Source organism: Camarhynchus parvulus, chromosome 2 (genome assembly GCF_901933205.1).
Source record: "Camarhynchus parvulus chromosome 2, STF_HiC, whole genome shotgun sequence".
Lineage (NCBI taxonomy): Eukaryota > Metazoa > Chordata > Aves > Passeriformes > Thraupidae > Camarhynchus > Camarhynchus parvulus.
This window is the reverse complement of record NC_044572.1, coordinates 23,584,310-23,605,998: the sequence shown is the minus strand read 5'-3', so window position 1 is coordinate 23,605,998 and position 21,689 is coordinate 23,584,310. Positions and strand designations below refer to the sequence as shown.

Here is a 21,689-nt window from a genome sequence, read left to right as displayed (position 1 = left end):
CTGGGAATGCTCCATCACTGGAAGTGTTCAAGGCTGGGTGGGATGGAGCTCTGAGCAGCTTGGTCTAATGAAAGGTGTCCTGGTGCATGGAAGGGGGGTTGGAACAACATGGTCTTTAAGGTCCCTTCTAACCCAAACCAGTCTGTGGCTACATGATCTTGGCAGGCTTGGCAGAGGAGGTTGATGACATTACTGTAACAATGAAAAAAATAGTTTAGGCTACTAATGTAACAGAGGCACTCTGGAATTTCCAGGTGACAACGGAGAGTGGATATTAAGTGGCATTTAAGTAACACTGCTTAACAGAATCTTTCACAAAAATTAGCTCCCCCTCTTTAGCACCACTACTCCTAGTGACAAGGCATTACTCTACAAAGAACAAATGCACAAAATGAGTGTAGCAATTAAGACAAATTCTGTTTTAGATTTTTTTCAAATGATGGTACTTTATATTTACAAATCAAAACATTCAGCTTACTATATGGCATCCACCTAATCTGGCACAGTACTGAACATACCCTAAAAATGTCTGTCAGCAGTCTCAAGGACCTGCTACAGTAAGTCTAAGATGTAATGAGACAGAACGGGATTAGTTTAAGTAATAAATGTTTAATCAAAGAATTTTACATATTATTAACAGCATTCATTTGGCCAAACATCTACATGGTTGTAGTATCCTACCTGTATATAAAGTGGGAATGTATCAAGTATAGACTATGAAAGTGCAAATAACAATTCAAGGTTAGAGTAATTTTTTTACATTATAAAATTAACAGGTTTACAAAATAGTCTTGCCAAACTTTTATTTTTGAATTGTAAAGTCAATGACTATGATGTTAAAATAAGTACCAAGAAAATACAAATTTAATAGTCTAATTTCATGCTCATAAGAGTAACACGGAAACAATGGATATACTGCACAACCTAACCAAATTACATAAAACCAGAACCCACAAACTTCACTATCTTCACAGAGAGCACTCTTACATATCTTACTGCAACTTTGCAAGACATCTCAATGCAATACACAATCTTTTTGTGAGAATCTTTCTATTCAGAAATTACCATTCAAGGAAGCTATGTGAGTTAAACAACTTTCAGACCAATTCATGATGACAGTTCATGAAGGACCATTTCAGTTGAAGGACTTTATACCTATAGGTATTTTTCAAAGGCTTAATATTATGTCAGGAGTAGGGTGGCTAGAGGAAAAGTTGGAAAATTATTTAGACTATTCTAATTCATTCTCTCTAAAGATGCTTGAAAATGGACAAGGTTTTTATGGGGTAAGGGTAAAATATTATTATTTCATTTTTTACTAATATGAACCTTGTAACTGCAAGGTTCCAAAGCTGGATTTGCATGAATTAGTTACCAAAACACTCACTTGAACTCACAGTAATCAATACATAAACTTTGCTATCATGACACTTGCCTATACACACTCAGTAGTAATAAACTTTTATATCATATCAACAAATCTCTGGTAACAGTTTAGCAAAACTTAAAGTGGAGTGTATGTAATTTGCTCATGTTATGAAAAGTTTTGATTATATGTAATTAAAACAGCCATTTGAACAACTTATTCTAGTTGTAATTACATACTGTACCATTGTATCTCACTAACTGTAGATTGATGCTTTTAAGCAAATCTAAAACCAGTATTTTTGTTTTTCACGGTACAACAACTAGGAAAAGGTTTTTTTGTGTTTTTTTTTAAATTTTATTTTTTTTCTTACACTAAACAGTAATCACACAGCAAATGAATATTGTGCAATTGAACAAATACCTAGTAGTGTTTTGTATATGCAAAAACACTGACTGAACATTTAGTTATTTACTGTAAAGGCAAGGCCATGGGTGGTTTTATGGAGGTCTTTGCAATTAATAGCATAGTTACTCCAGAACAAACACTGAATTTGAATTACTTGTTTAACTGTGGCAACTATCCAGTTGGGTTAGGCAAAGGCACCGTAATATGTTGAGCAGGATGTGTTATCTTTTAATTGTGGGACTGATTAATATATGAAAATTCTGTATTCCTATATTTTTATAAAATGTTATCATTAAAAGTAATTGCACTATTAGTGCATAAAATGCTTTGTAGAATTATGAAAACAAAGAACTATGATTGCACTTCCATTAAAGTGTCTCTTAAAATACAGCATAGCTGTTGCTAACTCACTGTATTTTAATATTTAAAATAACTGTTTAACAGCAGCATTAGGTTTTATTAAGTTAAGATACAGGCTACATTTAATTAAATGCAGTCACCATGGCAACATATGCCAGTTAAATTTGGAGATGCAATGCTACCCAGTGGTTTCTTCCATTGCTAAGAATTGTGGGATTAGTTGGATAGGGTAACACTGCACTGTTTCATTAGGCTACTGCCAGTTAACTTTTCACAGTTTGGCACATTTGGACTGTAAATAGACATGAAAAAATCTTTGATTTTAAAGGGAAAGAATATCCCCTAAAACTTGTTCCTGGAGCAGTACTACAGAGAAGCATTAAATACCTCCGTTCACACTGCTAACAAAAATGAAAAATGACTGAGGAAAAGTTATGGAAAACAAAACTAAAATGCAAATGAACAGCTAGATGTTATTTTGGTGAAATTATGAGTTCTAAAAAATGGAATAAACTATTTCTTAGGAAAACCAAACAAAATAATCAGTGTAAGCCTTTAATCCATACTTTCAAGTTAAGGATCATCAACCTAAGGCTAAACAGATGCTGCATTGTATTAGGAATGTGGAATACAACCTACTTATTCCTTTCTCTTGAGAGCAAAAAGGCAAATACTACCTAATTAAATGCAAAGGATATTCCTTGAAAGGTTCACACCATTATGAAGAACTGCAGTTCAAGAGAACTCCTAAATATCCATTGTTACGTCAGTGGTTACAACTGAGCTGTAATTATGTGGATCAAAGCCTCCATAATGCTTACTCCACATACTGTACCATCTGTCACTGCCATTCTTTTACTCCAGATTTAGTTTTCATTCATACCAGATGCACATGTTCAGTCCATTCACTTGAGGTTTGAGGAGTCTGACTTGAACTATCTCCTGAATTATCTAGGGTGCTTGTTACCTCCCTGTTATCACCAATTTGTGATACTGTTTCTCTTGGAATAATATTTTCTTCAGAAGTGCTTTCCTCTGTTTGGGTTCCTCTGCCTTCATTTTTGAGTGCATCCTCAAACAGTGCATGCTCTTCCTGAGGCTCCAGCCCTGTGTCTGTAAGATTTGGTTGCCCTGCTGACCCATCTTCAGTGCTGGGCTGCTGTGACTCCTCATCTGTTTCTGTACTTGTTGAGGGGATCAGGGCAATACTCTGTGGGTTCATGTCATGAAACCAGGCCATAATATTTCCAAGCAGATTTTCATTGGTATTGGGATCTTGACTGCTGGAATCAGCATCGCTTGAAGTTGAGTATAATCCACTTCTTGTCTCGCTGCAGGGGTGGGAATGAAGACGATCGGCTGAGAAGGGATCATTGCCTGCACCCAGTCTCATCAGACTGTCACCAAGTTCTAGCAGCTCAGAGCTGCTCAAAGCACCCCTTGGGTTGTCTATACTGATGGGAGCAGAGTCCAGTCTTGTAGGCAAAGAGGTACCTATTGCTCCTAAAGATGCCTCATTATTTAGAAAGTCTCTAGTTTCTTCATCTATGGCCAAGCCAGATTCTTGTAATGACAGCTGAATAGCTAGCAGGATGTTTGGGTCATCTTCATCCAGAGAACTCAGAGCCTGTGGAAATACATAAGGATGCTCTCAGAATAAAACCTGCATCTTGTTACATACTTTGGATGAAAAGCAATTTTGGCTCAAATCTGAAATTCATTTATTATTCCTACATGTCCTTTATCAGAATCAATTTTTACCAACAGAGCTGACAACACAATTTAAAAGGTAACTATTGTTATGTCAGTGATTGTTTAGCAATTCTTACCATTGTGAATGTATAATTTGTTGTCCTAGATTCTCCCTTTCTCCTTGAAGAATTAAGAAAATTTGCAGAGACAAAATGACACAGAAAGGCAGAGCAGAGGAGAGCAAGCAAAGCAGAGAGAATGGAAAAGAGATTAGGGGAGATACCTGAAGAGAATCCTGGTTTTCAGAGCGACTGACAGGGGTATAGTCATGAAGCGAAGAGCTGTGCAGAATACCCATAGAAGCTGAACTCACCATGGAGGTGCCATGTCTTCTACTGCTGCCACCTTCCTGAGTGTCTGTTTGGGCAACCAAAACAAAAGTGGTTGAAGAACCAGTGAGGAAACCTCCTCTGCTATGATTTACTGACAGAATCTCTTCCTTCCTTTTGGATTCTAGTTGTGTAATTTTACTCCTTTATTCATTCTGAATGAAAGAATCCAAACCACTCCTTCCCATCAGCTCTTACACAGTGGTGAAACACCAATCCCAGTGTTTTAGGAGTGACTCCCTGGCTCATTTGTCCTTTCTGCCCTACATACCCTTCTCTGTGAAAGCATGGGCTATGCCATTGGGAGCATGGGCAGAAGGGGCAAAGTGCTTCTAAGGCACATACACAAATTATGGAAAGCCCTGAAAATTACTGCATGTGGACACAAATACAGGATGCATTTACTGGTGGATTGCAAATCGTGTTTGCCCATTTCTCTGTTCAAAGACAAAACCTCAGCTATAATGTTAACATTATAATAATCTTTACTGTAACACTGCAGCACAATTAAGAGTAGAGTTGTAAGGGAATTCTTCAGCAATTACTGACATTGCTGTTTTCTTAAAAGCCACAAAAATAGAAGTAAGATGGTGCTTCCAGAAAAAACTGCTCTGTAATAAAAATAAATGTAAATCTTTTGACTTTGGAAAATGGAATTTTCCACTCCAAAACTCAAAATGTGATAGACTGAAATAAAATAATCTCTTGCATGCTTTAACAGTGTGCACTTGGCCATCACTACTATATCCAAGCATTCAGTCAAAATCTAGTCCTTCAGCTAACAAAATAGTTTTGCATTTTATTTGTAATAGGGAAGAACCAATCACCAAAATTTTGATTACTTTTTCTAAAATAAAGGATGCATGTGATCCTTTCTTCTCAAAAAAGGATCTCTCCTCTTGGTTTTAAACAACAAGCTATGTGTTAAGTTCCTGAGACACAGCAATGAGAGCTTGTGCAGCATGGCTAAGAGACTGAGCACACAGCTGGCAGCTCTGCAGAAACAGTGCCACAGTATGATTTGGGTTCAAGCTTTCTGTACCTGTGCTAAGGTTCTGGCAGAACTGAGCCAGCTCAGACAGCCAAGTCACAGAGAGACCTTAAGGGACTGCACTACCAGCCCTCAGAAGAGCAGCACTCTGGAACTCATAGCCCAGGCCAATTTCTTTCCTGGCTGCATTTGCCAATACAGCTTCTGGGCAGAGTTTTGGAATCCAACCTTAGGACGCTCTTCCACAGGCCTGTAGCCTCTACATTCTATGCACAACTGGTTCTTTTCATTGGTATAGAGGACTTGTGTATGTATGAGTGACCTTCAGGATTCCTTCAGAAAAGCAAACCTGTGCTGGATAGCTGAGAAGTTGTTAGTGGGAAGATCAATGAATTTCTCTTTTAGAAGAGCAGCAGCCACAGTGAAGTCAACAACACGTCTAAGATCACATAAAAAAACTGCAGAGACAAGCCTTTATGTTGTACCCTGGAAAATACAGCAATGTATTTGAAACTTCTTTAAAGTGTATCCACAGAAGAACAAGCCCTGTGGTCACTACCAGTGATTTCTGAAGCAGGAAGAGCAAGGAGCCAGCCCGGAGAGGCCCGTACCTAATGTACTCTCACTGGGGTCCTCGGGGTCTGGAGTGTTACTCAGCAGACTGTGCATGTCTCCGCGTCGGCGCTGTCTGTGCCTCCTCCGATACTGAAATTCAGCATATTCCTGCATAAACCAAAGGTTACAAAACACAGGGCAGCATGCAGCACTATTTTTCTGAGTAACAAGCACCACATTTTTATAAAGAATGTGTGATTTTATATGCTTATTATAAAATCACACGTTTTCAGAAAAATGAATTGCAAGTTGTATCATGCGATGCTTAACATAAATAACAAAAAAATCCAAGGTAATCCTAGATCTATAAAACAATGAATTAGCAAAAAAAAAAATTAGATGTACTACCAACATTTTAATACTTGCAATCTCCTTTTTTAATAATGCCAGGAACACATTTCTTGTTTAAAATCTTTGATGCCAAACTTTATATATGCACCTATTGACACACTTTTTAATAAATGCATACTCACTGATTTTAAAACATAAAAACAATTGATGTGAATTAGACCAGTAGATTATCTCAGAATTTCTGCTGCCAGCAATTGGCAGTAGAAAAGAACCTTGAAAAGACAACAGAAAGCTGTTAGACATACACTGGGACTTGATATATTTCTCTGAGCCTCTAGGACACTATGGCTCCAGAACATCTTAAGCCACATCTGACACTCTTCTACTGGACAGCCTATGATGGATTTTCATTCCATGGATTTTAAAATTTTTTTTACAAATCTCCTCTACTTTTGCTAAACTTGAGCTGCTAATGAGCCATACCATATGGATTTGAATTCCCACAGCCTGTATTTTCTCATATTGTGTATGCTTAGACAGTTTATGTAGCATTTATGGAAAAGACTCTTGACCACATCAAGCTAACAACCCAAGGGTTAATACTTGGATCAATTTGCATATCTTTCCTCATATGAAGGAACTAGTTTTATGCTTGAAAGGAAATTTCCAGGTATCTTTTCTGGTATATCCAGCTGACACTGAACCTGTGTAGGTAGCACTTTGTGTAATTTCTGTTATTCCTACACACAAGGCAATAAAACTGCGCACACAGGTATTTGCTCTCCTCTTCAAAAGAATATTGTTCTTTATTTCTGTGAGTTCCAAGTTGGGAAATCTGTAATCCAAAGGATTCATTTGGCCAAATGAATTGGTAAAGATAACAGTACCATTAGTTTTCCTTTCCTATATTAACTCTTCAGCATCTAAAATACCTAAAACTTAAATCCAGAAGTGTTATTTCTCTTACACAATGACCTTATTAATGTAGATGGTATTAGGAGAATATGTTTTCTTCCATGAACTTTCTCAGACCAAGTGCTTAGTCATAATGACATATGCAAGACAAAAGGAATAGTCAAAATCATGGGTGTGGGCAGATTTTTATCCATGGAAGTTGTGAGAACATCAAAAAGTGGCTTTATTGGACCAGACAAAAGGTCCATTTAGCCCAATACTCTGTCTTCAACAGAATATTAGTAGTAGTACATGCTTGTTAGTCAGTGGAACACCATAAAGAAACAAAGCAAACGTGAAGTGATTCTTCTCTAAAATGTTCTTCCAGCTTTTAGGCATCTCAGGGATTTTCTATATTCAAGGCAGAGCTTCAAACAACAGAAAATCAAACCTTGATACAGAACAATGTAACTGAATAATTAAAAAAATATATAATTATATCACTCTGAATCAGAAAAGGAATCATGGGAAGTGGTCACTGAACACTAAGATTTATTCGTCATACCAGATCTTAGCTTTCATTTGTTTGCTGTAAGTACAGCTCTACATAAAATACTTTGCAGTGAAATTCACTAAAATAAACAAAGATGACCATTATTAATTCTATAAAATTCCTTTAGCATAGGTGGTTGCAAGTATTCATGATAGCTACATAGCAAAGAAACCAACTTGCATCATACAGTGCCACATTTAGGCAAATCATAGAAACTCATAAGCAGATAATCTAAGCACAGCTGCAATTGCACCTCCTGCTAAACAGCTTTTCAACACATTTCTTACCAGCTTCTTCTCATAGCCAGTTCCACTGTCATCAGTAACATCACAATCAATCATACAGTAACATCACAATGAGTTTGTGGGATTATTTCAAAAGATGTGGGATTATTTCAAAAGAACTAAAGGAACTGGACAGGAGAAGGAGTTGATTTTTTGTAGAGAAGCGAGCCATGTTCTCACCAGTGTGATGCTCACCAACAATAGCAAAGGAAATATATGGAAAAAAGTACATGGAGTTTTCTAGGATGTTTAACAATGACTAGCTAGAAAGAAAACAGCAAACAAGGAAATGTTGAAATGAAGTTTCCTTCCTGACTGAATGCTTTAATCTAATGTTCTCAAAACATTAACTAAAAATTAAGATGATAAAGGACATCTTTATAGGAAGCTTCTCATTTTTTAGAGCAGAGTCTCAAAAACTACTTACTCTTTCCCATATACAGATCATAGAATATGAATTAAAAAATTATAATTTTCATTCTTGGTAAAGTAGGAGAAATTAATGTCATTTAATTATGCAATTTCAATCCTGCTTCAATATCTAACAATAAAAATAAATATTTGAAGTATTTAACAATATTTAGGAGTATGACTGCATGTTTTTGTTGGGATTTTGATAGAGGATGGAAATTTCATAAACTTTTTGTCAAATTCTGCTAAACTGATATTGCATTCAAAAATAATCTACAAAATTTCATACATTTATTACTTTAAGGCTCTCCAGCACACAGACAGCAGTTTATATTCAATTTTAAAACTGCTTTTGTACTTGGAAAATGAATGTGAAATAGCTTGTCTAATGTCACCTTAGATAACTACATCCATGTTAGAGGCAATGTTTATAGTCATTGCACAATTAGCTACAAATATATTTCCTTCTATTGTGAAATAAATGAAATGGAAAGCTTAACCAACTTGAAATGCTTTGACTCAAGATAAGGAAGCTCTTCATGCAGATTGTGATCATACCTGTGTTTCTAGCATATGCAGAACTAAGTTAAAAAATTTAAAAGAAATAGTTTACCTCGGGGGATGCAAATCCTAAATACTCCCAATCCCATGTTCCACCAGCAAAGCTATAAAATGGAAAGATACACCATCAAATTTAGAAATAGAACAAACCTGAAAAACCTCCAGAGCTTCAAAACCTACAGCAACTGTAGCTCTCTAAACTTAGCAAGTCTTCCCCCCTAATTCCTAATTAAAAATTAATTTTGAAAACCCTACAGTTAAGTTGTTGACTATTCCAGAACTGCCTGATATGTTTAGAAAATACTTAAAGAGATTTTTGAAGTGTACCAGGGATTTAGTGACAATCTCAATGGAAAAAAGTAAAATGGAAGCAATGACATCTAATCATTAATGTATCACAAATGGGGAAGCAATTTAGGTTGCAACATGCATAGGAGTGATCCTCAAAAAGAAAAATATGTTTTTCCCCAAAGGCTGTAATTCCACAAGGATGAGATGCCCAAGAAAGCATCACTATCACAGTGATTTACAACCACCACACGCAGCATCTACTCCTAGTCAGAGAACAGCAGTGGATTCCCCCACTTTGGCAGCTACCAAAGGAACATTTTCTGCTTTGTGCAGGGTTCTGGGTGGATTACCTGCGCCTGGGTGCCTCTGGGGAGTCTGCAGGAGCAACGCCGCGGGCCACAGAGGCCAGGAACTCCTGGCGCTTCTGCTGCACGAGGCACGCGGCTCGGATGATTTTATGGCGGGGGGTCCGAAGGTAAGGCCTGTTCACTTTCTGCGCAAGGTCTTCAGTGACCATTTCTAGGTCTGTCTGCAAGAGTTAATGATACAGAAAAAACAGTTTTACAGGGAAACGCAAATCAGGAAGAGCTCTTCTCCATAAACACTGAGGGGAATGATAATCATTTTCCTGAAAACACCTTATGAAATACCAAAATACCCCAAAGTATCTGTCCCCTAGCCTACTCTTTTACTGACCTACATTCTGTCCTCCAGCTTGGAGCAGGATTTCCCTGCACTCTGAAATACTGAGCATCTTTTCAAGGGACCCAAGGGACAGGAAAGGAGGCAGCAGTCCCAGGTACTCCCCCAGTTTTGCCTCCTCCCAGATGTCAAGCACATCAGAAGAGAAAGAAAGAAAGAAAAGAGAAGCTAGAGAAGGAGATGAAGACTGAAGCTGAAGTGTTACCCTCGCAAAGCAGATTAACAGGAAATTTTCTTACTTTCCCCTTCCATCTGTCCTTATCCTTTTCCTCTGCAAAATGATATAAAAAATATGCTATTTTTTCTAACTTGGTTACAAATATAAAACAGGTATGTCAGTTTTATACTACAAAAATGGTAAAAAGACACTGATAACTAATAAAAAAAATAAAGTGCCATTAGGAAACTATAATTTATCCATATATTACCTGCATAAGTTCAAATATTTCTTTCTTTGTGCTTTTAGGCTCCAAAAAGAATCCATATGGATAAGAACACTTAAGAATGCGGCGAGTTTTTAGAAGCTCTTGCACTGCATCTTCAATGAATGTGGTATCAGGACAGCCTCCCTCAGCTGCAATATGAAACAAGCATTGGGAAAGTATTTTCCTGCTGATGTCAGCATTACTTTTGTGCATATCAGTTAAATATTTTGCAAGTAAAGAGCAGCAAGTTCTCAATAACTGCACAGTGTTCTTAGGAAAAGAAATAAGCACAGAACATTAGTTTCTACCTTACTAATGCTACTTCCTCCTTGAGGCTTTGGAATAGGTAAGATTTACTGTACATTTAACTTTCATCCAATGTTTACAAATTCTAGTACTGGAGGGATGACATCACACAGCAGACTTGATGTGAGCACTGTCCAAAAAAGAACAGTTTAGCCATAACTGTGTTGATGTGATTTCAGATCAAAGGCACAGATCACAGCAAATACTTACTTCCACTCAGAGCTCTACTCAACTGCTCCATCTTTTCTTTGGCTGTTTTTAGAAGGCGCTGTTCTAACTAGAAGAAGAAAATAAACAAAATAAGATAATTATTTTTGGAATAATAAAACAGAAACAAACATCAGTAAAAATGGCTTGACCCACACCTGGTAGCTAAGTTCATGGTTCTTAAATCTTGTATAATAGTGCATAAACCTATCAAGCTCTTGAAATCTTCTATGCTTCTTTTCAGCCTGGAAAATAACGGAGAGACAAAAGAAACCAAAATAAGTCTTATCATTTAATACAACCATCAGCATTAAATATAATTAAATAGTGAACTGTTTCTATTCAGACTATATATAAAGTATTGTGCACGGTGTGTAGTGCCATGTAAGTAAAGAGACAAAGTTAATTTTTGAAATTCACATTGCTGCAAATACTGCACCAAAGAACTGATACACTGACAGTCCCTGCTATTTAAAGCAACTTTCTGAAAGCCAAAATTAAGGCATATCTTCTGTAGTGCATAGCAGCTAATTGCAGGACCAGCATGCTCATTTCACAAAAGGAAACCATGTCACAGAGAAGTAAAATGACTTGAGTAAAGTCACCAGTGGTTGTTAACAAAGTCAAAAGCAGAAATCTTATGCATTCACCAATAAGTAGTGCTTCTTTCTTTCTCTTTGATATGTTTAAGGTTGTATTTTTTCTATTTGGAACTCTGGTTTGGAAGAATTTTGATTACACTTATCCTGAATGGAGAATTGCAACCTTAGTGCTATTTTTCAAATACACACATTCATTTGTTACCTCTACTGTCATCTCCTTGGACTGTTCCTCTACATGCTGAATAACCTCATAGCGAGTGCATCTGTAGTAGCCCCCAGTGGAAGAGCTGTGCTTCTTCCATTCTTCTAAGCATATCCAGCAAAAGTCATATTTGCACTTCAGAACAAAACAGGAAAAAGGAAAGAAAAAATATAAGTTGAAATGTTTTAGATTTGTAGTTAGGCATCATCATTCCTCTATGGACAACTTAATTAACAGCATGCTGAGTGCAGAAACATTTTGAGGAGCCTCCTTCCTATTTTATTTAGTCAGGAGATCTGTTTATCAAACCATATCAAATAATGTCAGTCATCATTTTTGTTCCTTGGATCATTAGACTCTACATGTTAAGTTTTAAGCAGAGGAAATAAACCAAATACTAAATACAACTGATCAGGCCTGTTTTTTTTGTTATTGTTAGAAAACCAGTCCCATTTCTTTAAATAACACAGAAACTATTCATGAGAAAGAATGAAAATTGTTCCCCTAATATTACTAAAAAACCATGATTACTTGGTGTTTTTGTCATGTGGCGTTCCTGACACAAAATATTAATAACAACTACTAATGCAAGAGAGAAGTCTGAACATAAACTTTGATGAGTGATTACTTCCAGGTGAGCCTTTTCTGCACTGAGTGAGTAAAGTGCTTTCAAAATAGGTAAACCGTACAAGGAAGTATAAAGTGACTTTTTCAGGCTTCTCTGCATCAGAGAAGATCAAACTGTGTTAAATATTCTCAATTCAGCAGCGAGTGTTCAGCTAGTTATTTCAAAATAACTGGAAGCTATTTATGGAGAGATAAGCAAAAGACTTTGCAATTTGGTGAACCATGTTTATCTGTCTTATAGATGAGGAGAGAAAATTTACATTAATTAATATTAAGCCTTGAGTATTATTAGTGGCATTTGATAAATTAAATTACCTTTATTCCCTCTTTGGTAAGTTTAACCTTTCCAGGAATACCTACTTCATACCACATGTGTTTGTCTTTAGTTATTTCATACAATCACTTAGATGTATTACAGGAAGGAATGAAATCTAATTTTTGCACTGTACTTTTGCTAATTTTGTCTCAAAAATCAGTAGTGCTGATTTTCTTCTAAAAAGCAGTGAAGACTAGAACATTTCTTCTTGTTATTGTGTGTGGTATTCACATAACTCTCTGAACAGACAGAGACATAATTCTCTCTCCCAGGATTTTCCTGGGAAACTGTGAGATGCTGTGAGAAAGCTCAGAGAAGAAGAAAAATAATTCTTATCTTCACTTGCTGCACTGTTTGGCACATGTGGAATGTGTTATGGAGATTGTTTCCCAAAAGGGATTTCTTAATTGCACACTGGTGATGCTGGTTTTGATTGACTGACCAATTAGGTCAAAGCTGTGTTGTGGCTGTCTGAAAAGGTAACAGGTTTTTAGTTTAGTGTTAATATAATACAGTATTAGTATGTAGTGTAATATCATATAGTACAGCTCAATAAAGTATTTGTTCAGGCTTCTGAAATCATGGAGTCAATGCACATTACTCTCCCATCAGGGGTCTGCCACAAGAATTGTGCTGTTCCTTCTTGTTTTCAAACATTTTTTAAAGCTGCTGGTTTATAAAAAATGGTGAGAAATGCCGAGAATGAAGTACAAGAAGAACTGTGTATAAAGTGTTAAGTATCACTGCATCATTTGCCTACCATTCAAACTCATTGATATTCCTTATAAAAAAAAGAATCATTACAAAATATTTAAATGATCATGTGAAACAAGATGTTTCACAAGCAACTGAACCAATAAAGCTCAACTTCCTATTATTTTATGTATATATTCTCCTACTGCAACAATCTCAGCTCAGCCAAATTATCTCCCATCTGACCTCTCTATTATATTTATCTTTTAATTTCTCATATCTCCAAAAGCCTCCTCAAAACCCAAGATTCACAGAGTGTTCCCAAACCCTCCTCCCAGTATTTCAGTCTCATGAGACTTTCAAAATCACATCAGCTGTTTCTGCACACCTCCCAAACACAAAATCATTTTCAAGAAGGGTAAGGAGGACAACCCTGAAAACTACTGCATGTCAGGCTCACTTCAGTGCACGGTAAAGCCATGGAAAAGATTACTCTGGGAGGTACTGAAAACACCCAGAGGACAATGCAGTCATTGGTTGCAGCCAGCACAGCTTCCTGAGGGGAAGTCCTGCTTGTGGAACCTGATCCCCTTCTGTGACAGGGTGACCCACCCAGCTGAACAAGGGGAGCCAGGTGATGGAACCTTTCTGGACTTCAGCAGAACTTTTGATAAACTCTCACAGCCTCCTTCTGGACAAAACATCCAGCACAGCGCTGGATAACTGTGTTACATGATGGCTTCCCTGGACTCAGGACTCAAAAGAATACTGAGTTTGTACTAAATGGGGAGGAGCTGTCCACTCCCTCAAAGGCAGGGAAAGGTTCTTCACCCACAGGGTGCTTGGGCCCTGGAACAGGCTCCCCAGGGAAGTGTCACTGCAGCAGGCTTGACAGTTCAAGAAGTGTTTGGATAACGCTCTCAGGCACATGGTGTGACTCTTGGGGTGTCCTGCACAGGGCCAGGAGTTGGACTTGTTCATCCTGGTGGATCCCTTCCAACTCAGCATATGATTAATTATGACTAACTATCTATGATTAACTCCTGAGCTCTGTTTTATGTGTCTTTATGATCACTGAGCCTTGTATCATCACCACCTGGGCTTAACAAATCCCATCTGCTGCCTGGCTGTGGTCTGAACCAAGCAGAACAGGTCATTGCTGGGCAGGTAACAGCAGGGTAGGCATTTGAGCCTCTCTCTTGGTGGCAGTACAAATGAAGTCTCTGCACCATACAGTTACCAAGTTTCATGAAACTTGCAGCAATTTATTATCTATAAACCCCCTCCTCTTCCTTGAAATCAAAGTACCCATAAGCTTAAAAAGTGACAATAGATAGTGGAGTGAGAGAGCTGCACTCATAAAACAACAAGAAAATGCCTGCTTAAGTACAGAAAATATGTTTTGATGAGTAAGGAGTATTCTCCTCTACACCAAGGTGCATGCTAGATGCTAAGAAGCAGCCATAGTCCACCATGTAGTGAGCAGACCTCACTGCAAAAAAAAGACAAAACCTCCATCATCAGGGATTGTAACTTCAGCAGAGGAAGCAACAAGTGAGGTGACCACTAATCCTTGTGTCCAAGCCCTGCAATGATCTTGAGGACGCCCTTCCTCACCTTCCTCACCAGGCTGAGGGGAGGCAGCTGCTGTCTGTGCAGAGATTACTCCATGACAAAAGAATCTGACTGTTTTAAGGACACTTCAAGCTGCCTATAACCATCAAAAAGGAAAAGAGACCTCTGGTTGTCAGCTAGTGCCTTAGAATGGCTATTTATCTACATTCATCAGTGTTTATTGGCCAAAGTCTTCTCCAGCCTGAAGCCACAACTGAGCTCACTGGCAACAGCTGCAACAAACACACCTTATAGAGTTTTTAGAAGTATGGAATTTATGAGCTCTTTTTAAAATAATTTAAGACAAAAAAACCCAAAACCCAGACAACTTGGCATAAATCGAAGTGTAGGAGAATGTTCTCTGCTGCCAATGATACCAAGAAAAGCCCCAGTCTTTAATTTGTATCACAGAGAGAGAATATGTGACAATATAAAGAAAATGGGATCTGCATAGCAATAGAGACCTGCACATTTTCAGAAAAATAAAGGGAAATGATTTCTAAATCTGTTAGCCTTCTATTGTAGGCCAATTATGTAAAATGTTTGCTACTTTCTTATTTTTAATGATGCTCCTCAAAGAGGTAATAGTTGTAGTTATAGAAGGTATTTCTGACATAAAGAATTGTCTAAATATGCTGCTTTTAACTAACTTGAGTGAAAAAGCATTTTCAAATGATACTGAACTCATGGCAAAAATATTTTTCTATTTTGGTAGCACAGTGCAAAAACTTGTGACTAATTCTCTGGCTGCTGTCATCAATAAATTTTCTTTGGAATCACTCTTTGCTGTCTTTTCATTCCTACTGATTAATTCCTGTTTACAGTTTTCCACCTAAACTTCTCAGCTTTGTTGCTATGTTAGAGAAATAATGCAAAAGAAAAACATAGTAAGGCAAAACCTTCATTAGACCTAAGCCTTCCTTAAAATTTTACATCTGCCAATTAAACTTGTTCTTTCTCTTCTACATTATTAATGACAATATAACCATCAATTATTTGTTTCATACTGCACTGGTAATTATTCTTAGGTGTTTATGAAATTTCAATCATTTTAATGTAGACCTGTCAGCCAAACAGATTTCAGTAAACATTAAAACATTTTCTAAATACATGTAACCTGCCATTTGCTCATTATCTAATTCTTGCAACAGGTTCCACTATCAGGCATGACCCTTCAGAGATTTTGGACCTAAAATATATCCAGGACATACAAAGCTGAATTCTGATTCCTCAAGAAATCCCACGATGGCTCCTTGTTACCTTTGCACACTGCATGTGGTTGCAGCCCTCGTTCTTCTGGATTGGGGACTTGCAGTTGGCGCAGGGTTTGGAGTTGGTCAGTAACCACAGGCAGTTGGCAGCATCCTCATAGGCCTCACTCACTCCCACAACTTTTTGAGGGTGACAGGAGGATATGGAGCATGCAAAAACAGAGAGATTGAAATTGTACTTGTGTAATCTTCTGTGAGAATCAGATTAGGAATGATGCATATTTCCCTATTTCTTGACAAAATATTGAAGTTTTTCACTATACCTATTTCTCACATATATTTTACTCTATTTTCTAGTTTATGCATACATAATATTAATTTATTATTTTATTATTTCAAAGTATTTCCATACATCTATTTTAATACAAATTTATATACAGTATATGTGACAATTACAATATATAAAGGGGCAAATACATATATGAAAGAAACAGGTATAGTTTCAAAAAGGAGGGTGTATTTTGCCTCTTTATAAAATTTTCTATGCTTTCCAAAATATTTATAGCATACTATGGAAAGGCTCTGAGCTGAGGGAACCAAGTTAGTATGTATTCAAATTGCGGTCATCTTTGCTTTCTTTGTTAATGTTGACTAAGAAAATATCTGTCCTGTGTAAATCCAACCTTTATTAGTTTTTTTTTAGTAAATGTTATCTATCATTAAGCCATTTCCTACAACTCCCTTGCAGTTCCCCATCAACCTTACTATTATTATCACCTATTGGCTTGAATTAGTTTTAAAGCAATAAAAATCTTCATGGAACACTACTCAATCACGGGAGCAGACTGGGCTAAAAATCAAAACTGGACAGGACAAATGAAGTTATATTCAGGAATAAATTGACTAAATAATGAAAAAAAGCTTTAAAAGGAAGGGAAGGAGTTTTGCGAACTCTGACTGAACCACACATGTTTTTGTGGGGAGGAATGTCAAAGAACAGTCTACCATAGTGCTGCAGTTAAAGTGTCAGCAGCTTCTCATTCAGAAGTATAATTTTCTTCCCCTTTTACCCTATTTTTCAACCAATGTTGAAGCCAGTTTTTAGTTTTGCAACTAAAAAAATCTGTCAAAAACCAAAAGATCAAAATGGCAGCAAAACACCTATGCCCTCCCTGTTGGCCCTGCACGTCTCTTACGTTCTTCTGGTTTCATTTCGGATATTTTCTGTAGCCAGTCCTTCCAGGTCTGGCAGTCACAGGGCTCGTGTGCTTCACCAAGACATTCCCTGAAAAAGAAGGTGCATACACCATTACTTATAACTCAGAGATTTAGAATTAAATTCAAAATTGGTTCAAGCTGAAAGGAACCCTCCCCCCGACCCCAAAAAAAAAACAAATCAAAAAGAAACATGACCAGAATTTAATTAAGTCAGGAAACCAAAAGCCAGTTAAATAACATTGTTTTAAAATACACTTAGACTACTTGCTCACAAGCATAGATGACTATTATTGATAAAGAATTTAAATGGGAGAGGAAAGGAAGAAGCTTCTTAAAATTACAAACTGCAAACTGGAATAAATCAGCTGCCTTGTAGTTTGTTCTTATTCCTGGGTATTATTTTAGTGCCACAAAAGTGCTTGTATAGTTTCTGTGATAAATATAAACCAGACTACAGAGTTTATCCAAAAGTAGGTAGTTTGCTATAACAGAAATGTATTTTATGTAGAATTACTTGCATCTGTTCAGTTGCAATAATCAACCTTTAACTAGATTCAAGCTTTTAATCTAGAACAAGATTGAAGCCCTTCAACACCAGCACTAAGTATTTATGGATATTTACTCCTTCCACCAGAACCTCTTAAATCGGGGCTTGAACTTATTTACATGGACACAGGGGAGTAATGAGTCCCTTGAGCTTCTCCTGAAGTTCCTACTAGGATTAAGGCTGGCAATTACTACTACACAGTGGCAGCAGATATATGGCTTCCAGATGGTGCTGCAGTGTGGATGTGTCAATATGCACTCTGGATTTGTAATAGCTCCTTTTTTTCTACTGGAATGGCAGCAAATAGCCTCAGACATTTGCCAAATCAAAGCAAATAATTTCAGATGGGCACCAGCTGTATCAGAGCACACACAAGTTTGCTGCAGATCCAGTAGTCAATTGCTCTCTTGCAGTGCAGGTTCAGAAGCTAAATCAATACTCTTCTTGTCCACATTTTAAGCAGGAATTCAGGAAGAAAGAAAAGATTATGGGAACAGTTTTGAACTTTTTTTACCCTTAGCTAGTCTGCAAACAAAAAAGCTTAAATTCAGCACACGTGCATCTCTGGTTTGGACTTAAGACCTCAGCTGGGAAAGATTGTACTAGAATGAGCAACTGGTCTGTAATAAGGTGATTTCAGCCTTGGTTCAAAGTTAACACCTTTCACATCTGTGGCACAGCAGGACACTTAAATCATTGACTTCAACAGTGCCAAGACCCTCTCACAGTATAAAGTATTTGTTGCCAGAAAGGACTGAAATAGCAAAGATTTAACATTGACAAGCTCAGTTTTAAGTTAAAAGCTGATTGATTAGTCAATCTTTTATGGGGGTGGGAAGAGGGTCATGTGTCTTTGATACTTTCAAATTTGTAGATTTGTGGATTTTTAATGAAGTTGAGTCACATCTGTATCTAAACCTTTGTATCTGTATCTATCCATATACGAAAGTTACAGAAGTTGTTAAAAAACAACTCATGGAAGAAGCTCTTTCCTGAGCCCACCCCAAAACAAACATTTGTATGCTGGGATGTCATTTTACTAGAGCAAGAGCATTGAGCCTACTGTTCATGAAAGTTTTTATGGAAGTTGTATTTTGGATAGACTTCCTGACAGCAGTGGAGGAAAGGAACTCACAGGAGCAGCTGTGCCAATGAACAGCAGGAGCCTCCCCAGACGCCTTGCTCAATGCTCAGCAGGAGGATTTATATGAAGGCACACACAGAACATGCTTATTAAAATTGTAGCAAGTTTCAACACAACAAGTTAAAATTCATGGAAGGGCTAAAAGTTGAATGTAATTCTGGATTTTTTCTCTCTCATGATAATATATTTTGAACCCAAACAGCAAAACACTTGCAACTTAAAACTGGCGTCCCAAGTGCACCTGAGCAGTTGTGGCTCCTGCAGAATGAGACTCTGCCCCTTGCCCTTATCTAAGGTGAAAGGAGTGAGGACTGATGGTACAAAACTAAGTGTGCACTGCCTGCTAGGACTATTTTCCACAAGTGTCTGTTTGCTACAATTCCTTGTGCTTTTGAAACTACACGAAGGGGGCTCTAACATGTTGAATAGATCTGATAATAAAATGATGTAGGATTTGTGCACAGTTTTAATGTATGCTATATTTAAATAATTCAGAATACTTTTTCTGAAAGGGAATAGAATTTTGTACTTGCCACAATTTTGTTAAGTAAATTCTAGGATACTCTGCATTGAAGAGGAACATTCCTACTCCTACATAAAAAAGAGAAAAAAATTGCTCAATAGACTCAGAGAACTTTCTTGCTTTTATGAGCAGAAAGGCTATAGCTATGAAAAAAAGTAAGTGATTAACTAGGGGTTGGTTTTCTAATACATAAATTCAGAAGAATCTCATACTAAATGCAGTATCAATTGCTATTACAATGTCTAAGCTGTAGATTACTGGGGTAAAACTTGCAGAACTGACAGAAACATGGGACTGTGAGATGTGCTGATTGAAATGTAAAGAGACAAAGCAAGCTCCCTTTAAACACACAGTAATGATGAAAACTCTTGAACTGAGAATACCTTTTTTCTCCAGAGGAACACATTCATGCATAGAGTTTTTGTACTGTAAGACTAGTGGGGTGTCCTTAGCAAATGGTTCTGATTTGAGGTGCTGCAGGATGCTTCCATTGCTAGCAGAACTTTCTTGCCATTGCTGAAACTCTCCAACTTTTGTGGGGATGAAAAAAAGGCTTTGGAAAGGCTTTCTTGGACATTTTGTTGCTAACTTGAAGTATTTTTCAAGACCTTAACTATATTTGCTTGTGCAGTATTTCAAAGCATTAATGCAAAAAGAATTTACAGAAATATTATCAGGAAACATAAAAACCCCATTTCTCCTAAAAATTAAGTCATTCAGAGGACATTTTCACTCTCAGAGAACATTCTAGGGAGCTAGTACATTCAGTCCATGTAAAGGAACCAGAAGCTGCCATTGTCTGAAGGTTCACGTCAATATGACACTGAAGTGGTGTCAGGTTCCTTCAGGTTAATGGAAAAATTGATTCTCTACCATCAGAAGCTAGGCTGAGAGGATGGTACTTTAAGTTTTATTTTATGTTCATTGGTAGAAAACATATTCTGGTTTGTTTCCATGGGATTTGCTTCTTTCTGAGTTCTCCATCCATTGTAAATAACCTCTTCCCAGGAAGCCATGTTTTCTGGCTTTTGTGGTTGTCTCATTAAGTCTGTTTTGCTTTTTTTCCCCTTCTTCCTTTCACTCATATGGGAAAAGAACTAAAATAAGAAGCATCTTTCATTAAGAGTTATGACACTTGGAATCAAGCAGATGATTTAGGATGTCCTTGTATAATGGTTTCAATTGAAAAATGCAAAGAAGAATTGCTGAACTTGTCTCAATGTCTGTACTTTGGTTGACCCTTTTCCATTTTCCAAGAACATAAAGATGTCCCACTACAATAGTCATAAATTGTCAGTCTGATAATGTCAAGGAAAATTATGCCAATTTTTTTTTACTTTTGTTGATGCTCTTCTGTCCTTTTCTAGGGAGTGCTGAAGATCAGCAATCTGAGGGATGTTTTAAAAAATATCTGGCTTTTTGTTCCTTCTTGAGCTTGTATTCATCTTAAAATCCAGTAGAAGATAACAGAAAGAAAAAGTGCTGAACCTCAAGTGAAGCAAAGGTTGGAGTGATCCTGTAAACAGAATAGCTATGTGTGAAGGAAATGGTCCTTCATGGCCCCATTTCAACTCCAGCTTCTTTGATGTGATTCTAGCAAAATTCAGTTAGAGCTAAACATTGCTGGTTTTCTACACTACAACACAGAATGTGCCATGTTTTGATTTTATAACTATCCAGACACAAAAATCCCTGTTCCAGTATCCCACATTTCCTCTGTTCCCTCAGAACAGAACATCACAACACTCCATGCTGTTGTTTTGCACCTAACAGAGACAATAATGACTACTGGATTATAAATCTTTGCAGTGCCCCAAAATACTACAATATTTGTGTAGTGCATGGAGAGAGGATAGAACAGTCATTTACCATTCCATACTAATTTCTGTTGCACTCTTGGTGCCGTGTGGGACTTTTAAATTAGTCCCTGGAATAGCAGTGACTGTGAGTTTATTTGGAGGCAGGTAAGTTTCCAGTACTAACCAGCAGAAAAGATGTCCTTTCCCACAATCTACTGCAGGGGCTTTTAGCATAGGGAAGCTAAGAGTATCTGATCCTGTTGAATTTGACCCTTGTCTTGTCAGCCTTACTGCTCTTTCACAGCCAGGTATAGGACACCATTTAATAGCAGGATTATTTTCAACAAAGGCCTGTGGGGACAAAAAAGAAAAAAAGAAAATATTTTACTACATAAGATCAGATTTCATCCTTGATATAAAATAATCTGCATTCATAGTCCTCCTTTG

At 37.2% G+C, this 21,689-nt stretch overlaps 1 protein-coding gene across 3 annotated transcripts in view; it reads right to left on the bottom strand.

Moving 5' to 3' along the window:
* Window positions 1–495: 495 nt before the first annotated feature.
* The window catches only part of ANKIB1 (ankyrin repeat and IBR domain containing 1), an 89,336-nt gene continuing 68,142 nt past the window's right edge, over window positions 496–21,689 (bottom strand). Inside the window, exons 9-20 of one of the 3 annotated variants that reach the window (XM_030943458.1) lie at window positions 21,427–21,593; window positions 17,208–17,296; window positions 16,061–16,191; window positions 11,551–11,685; window positions 10,905–10,991; window positions 10,750–10,816; window positions 10,237–10,382; window positions 9,457–9,635; window positions 8,868–8,919; window positions 5,818–5,929; window positions 4,110–4,243; window positions 496–3,761 (exon numbers count right to left, since the gene is read on the bottom strand). In XM_030943458.1, coding sequence (XP_030799318.1) covers window positions 3,012–3,761; window positions 4,110–4,243; window positions 5,818–5,929; window positions 8,868–8,919; window positions 9,457–9,635; window positions 10,237–10,382; window positions 10,750–10,816; window positions 10,905–10,991; window positions 11,551–11,685; window positions 16,061–16,191; window positions 17,208–17,296; window positions 21,427–21,593 — 2,049 coding nt within the window. In that variant the 3' untranslated portion in view covers window positions 496–3,011. The remainder of the gene's footprint in view (window positions 3,762–4,109; window positions 4,244–5,817; window positions 5,930–8,867; window positions 8,920–9,456; window positions 9,636–10,236; window positions 10,383–10,749; window positions 10,817–10,904; window positions 10,992–11,550; window positions 11,686–16,060; window positions 16,192–17,207; window positions 17,297–21,426; window positions 21,594–21,689) is intronic. The other 2 variants (XM_030943460.1, XM_030943459.1) reach the window with 2 other exon arrangements.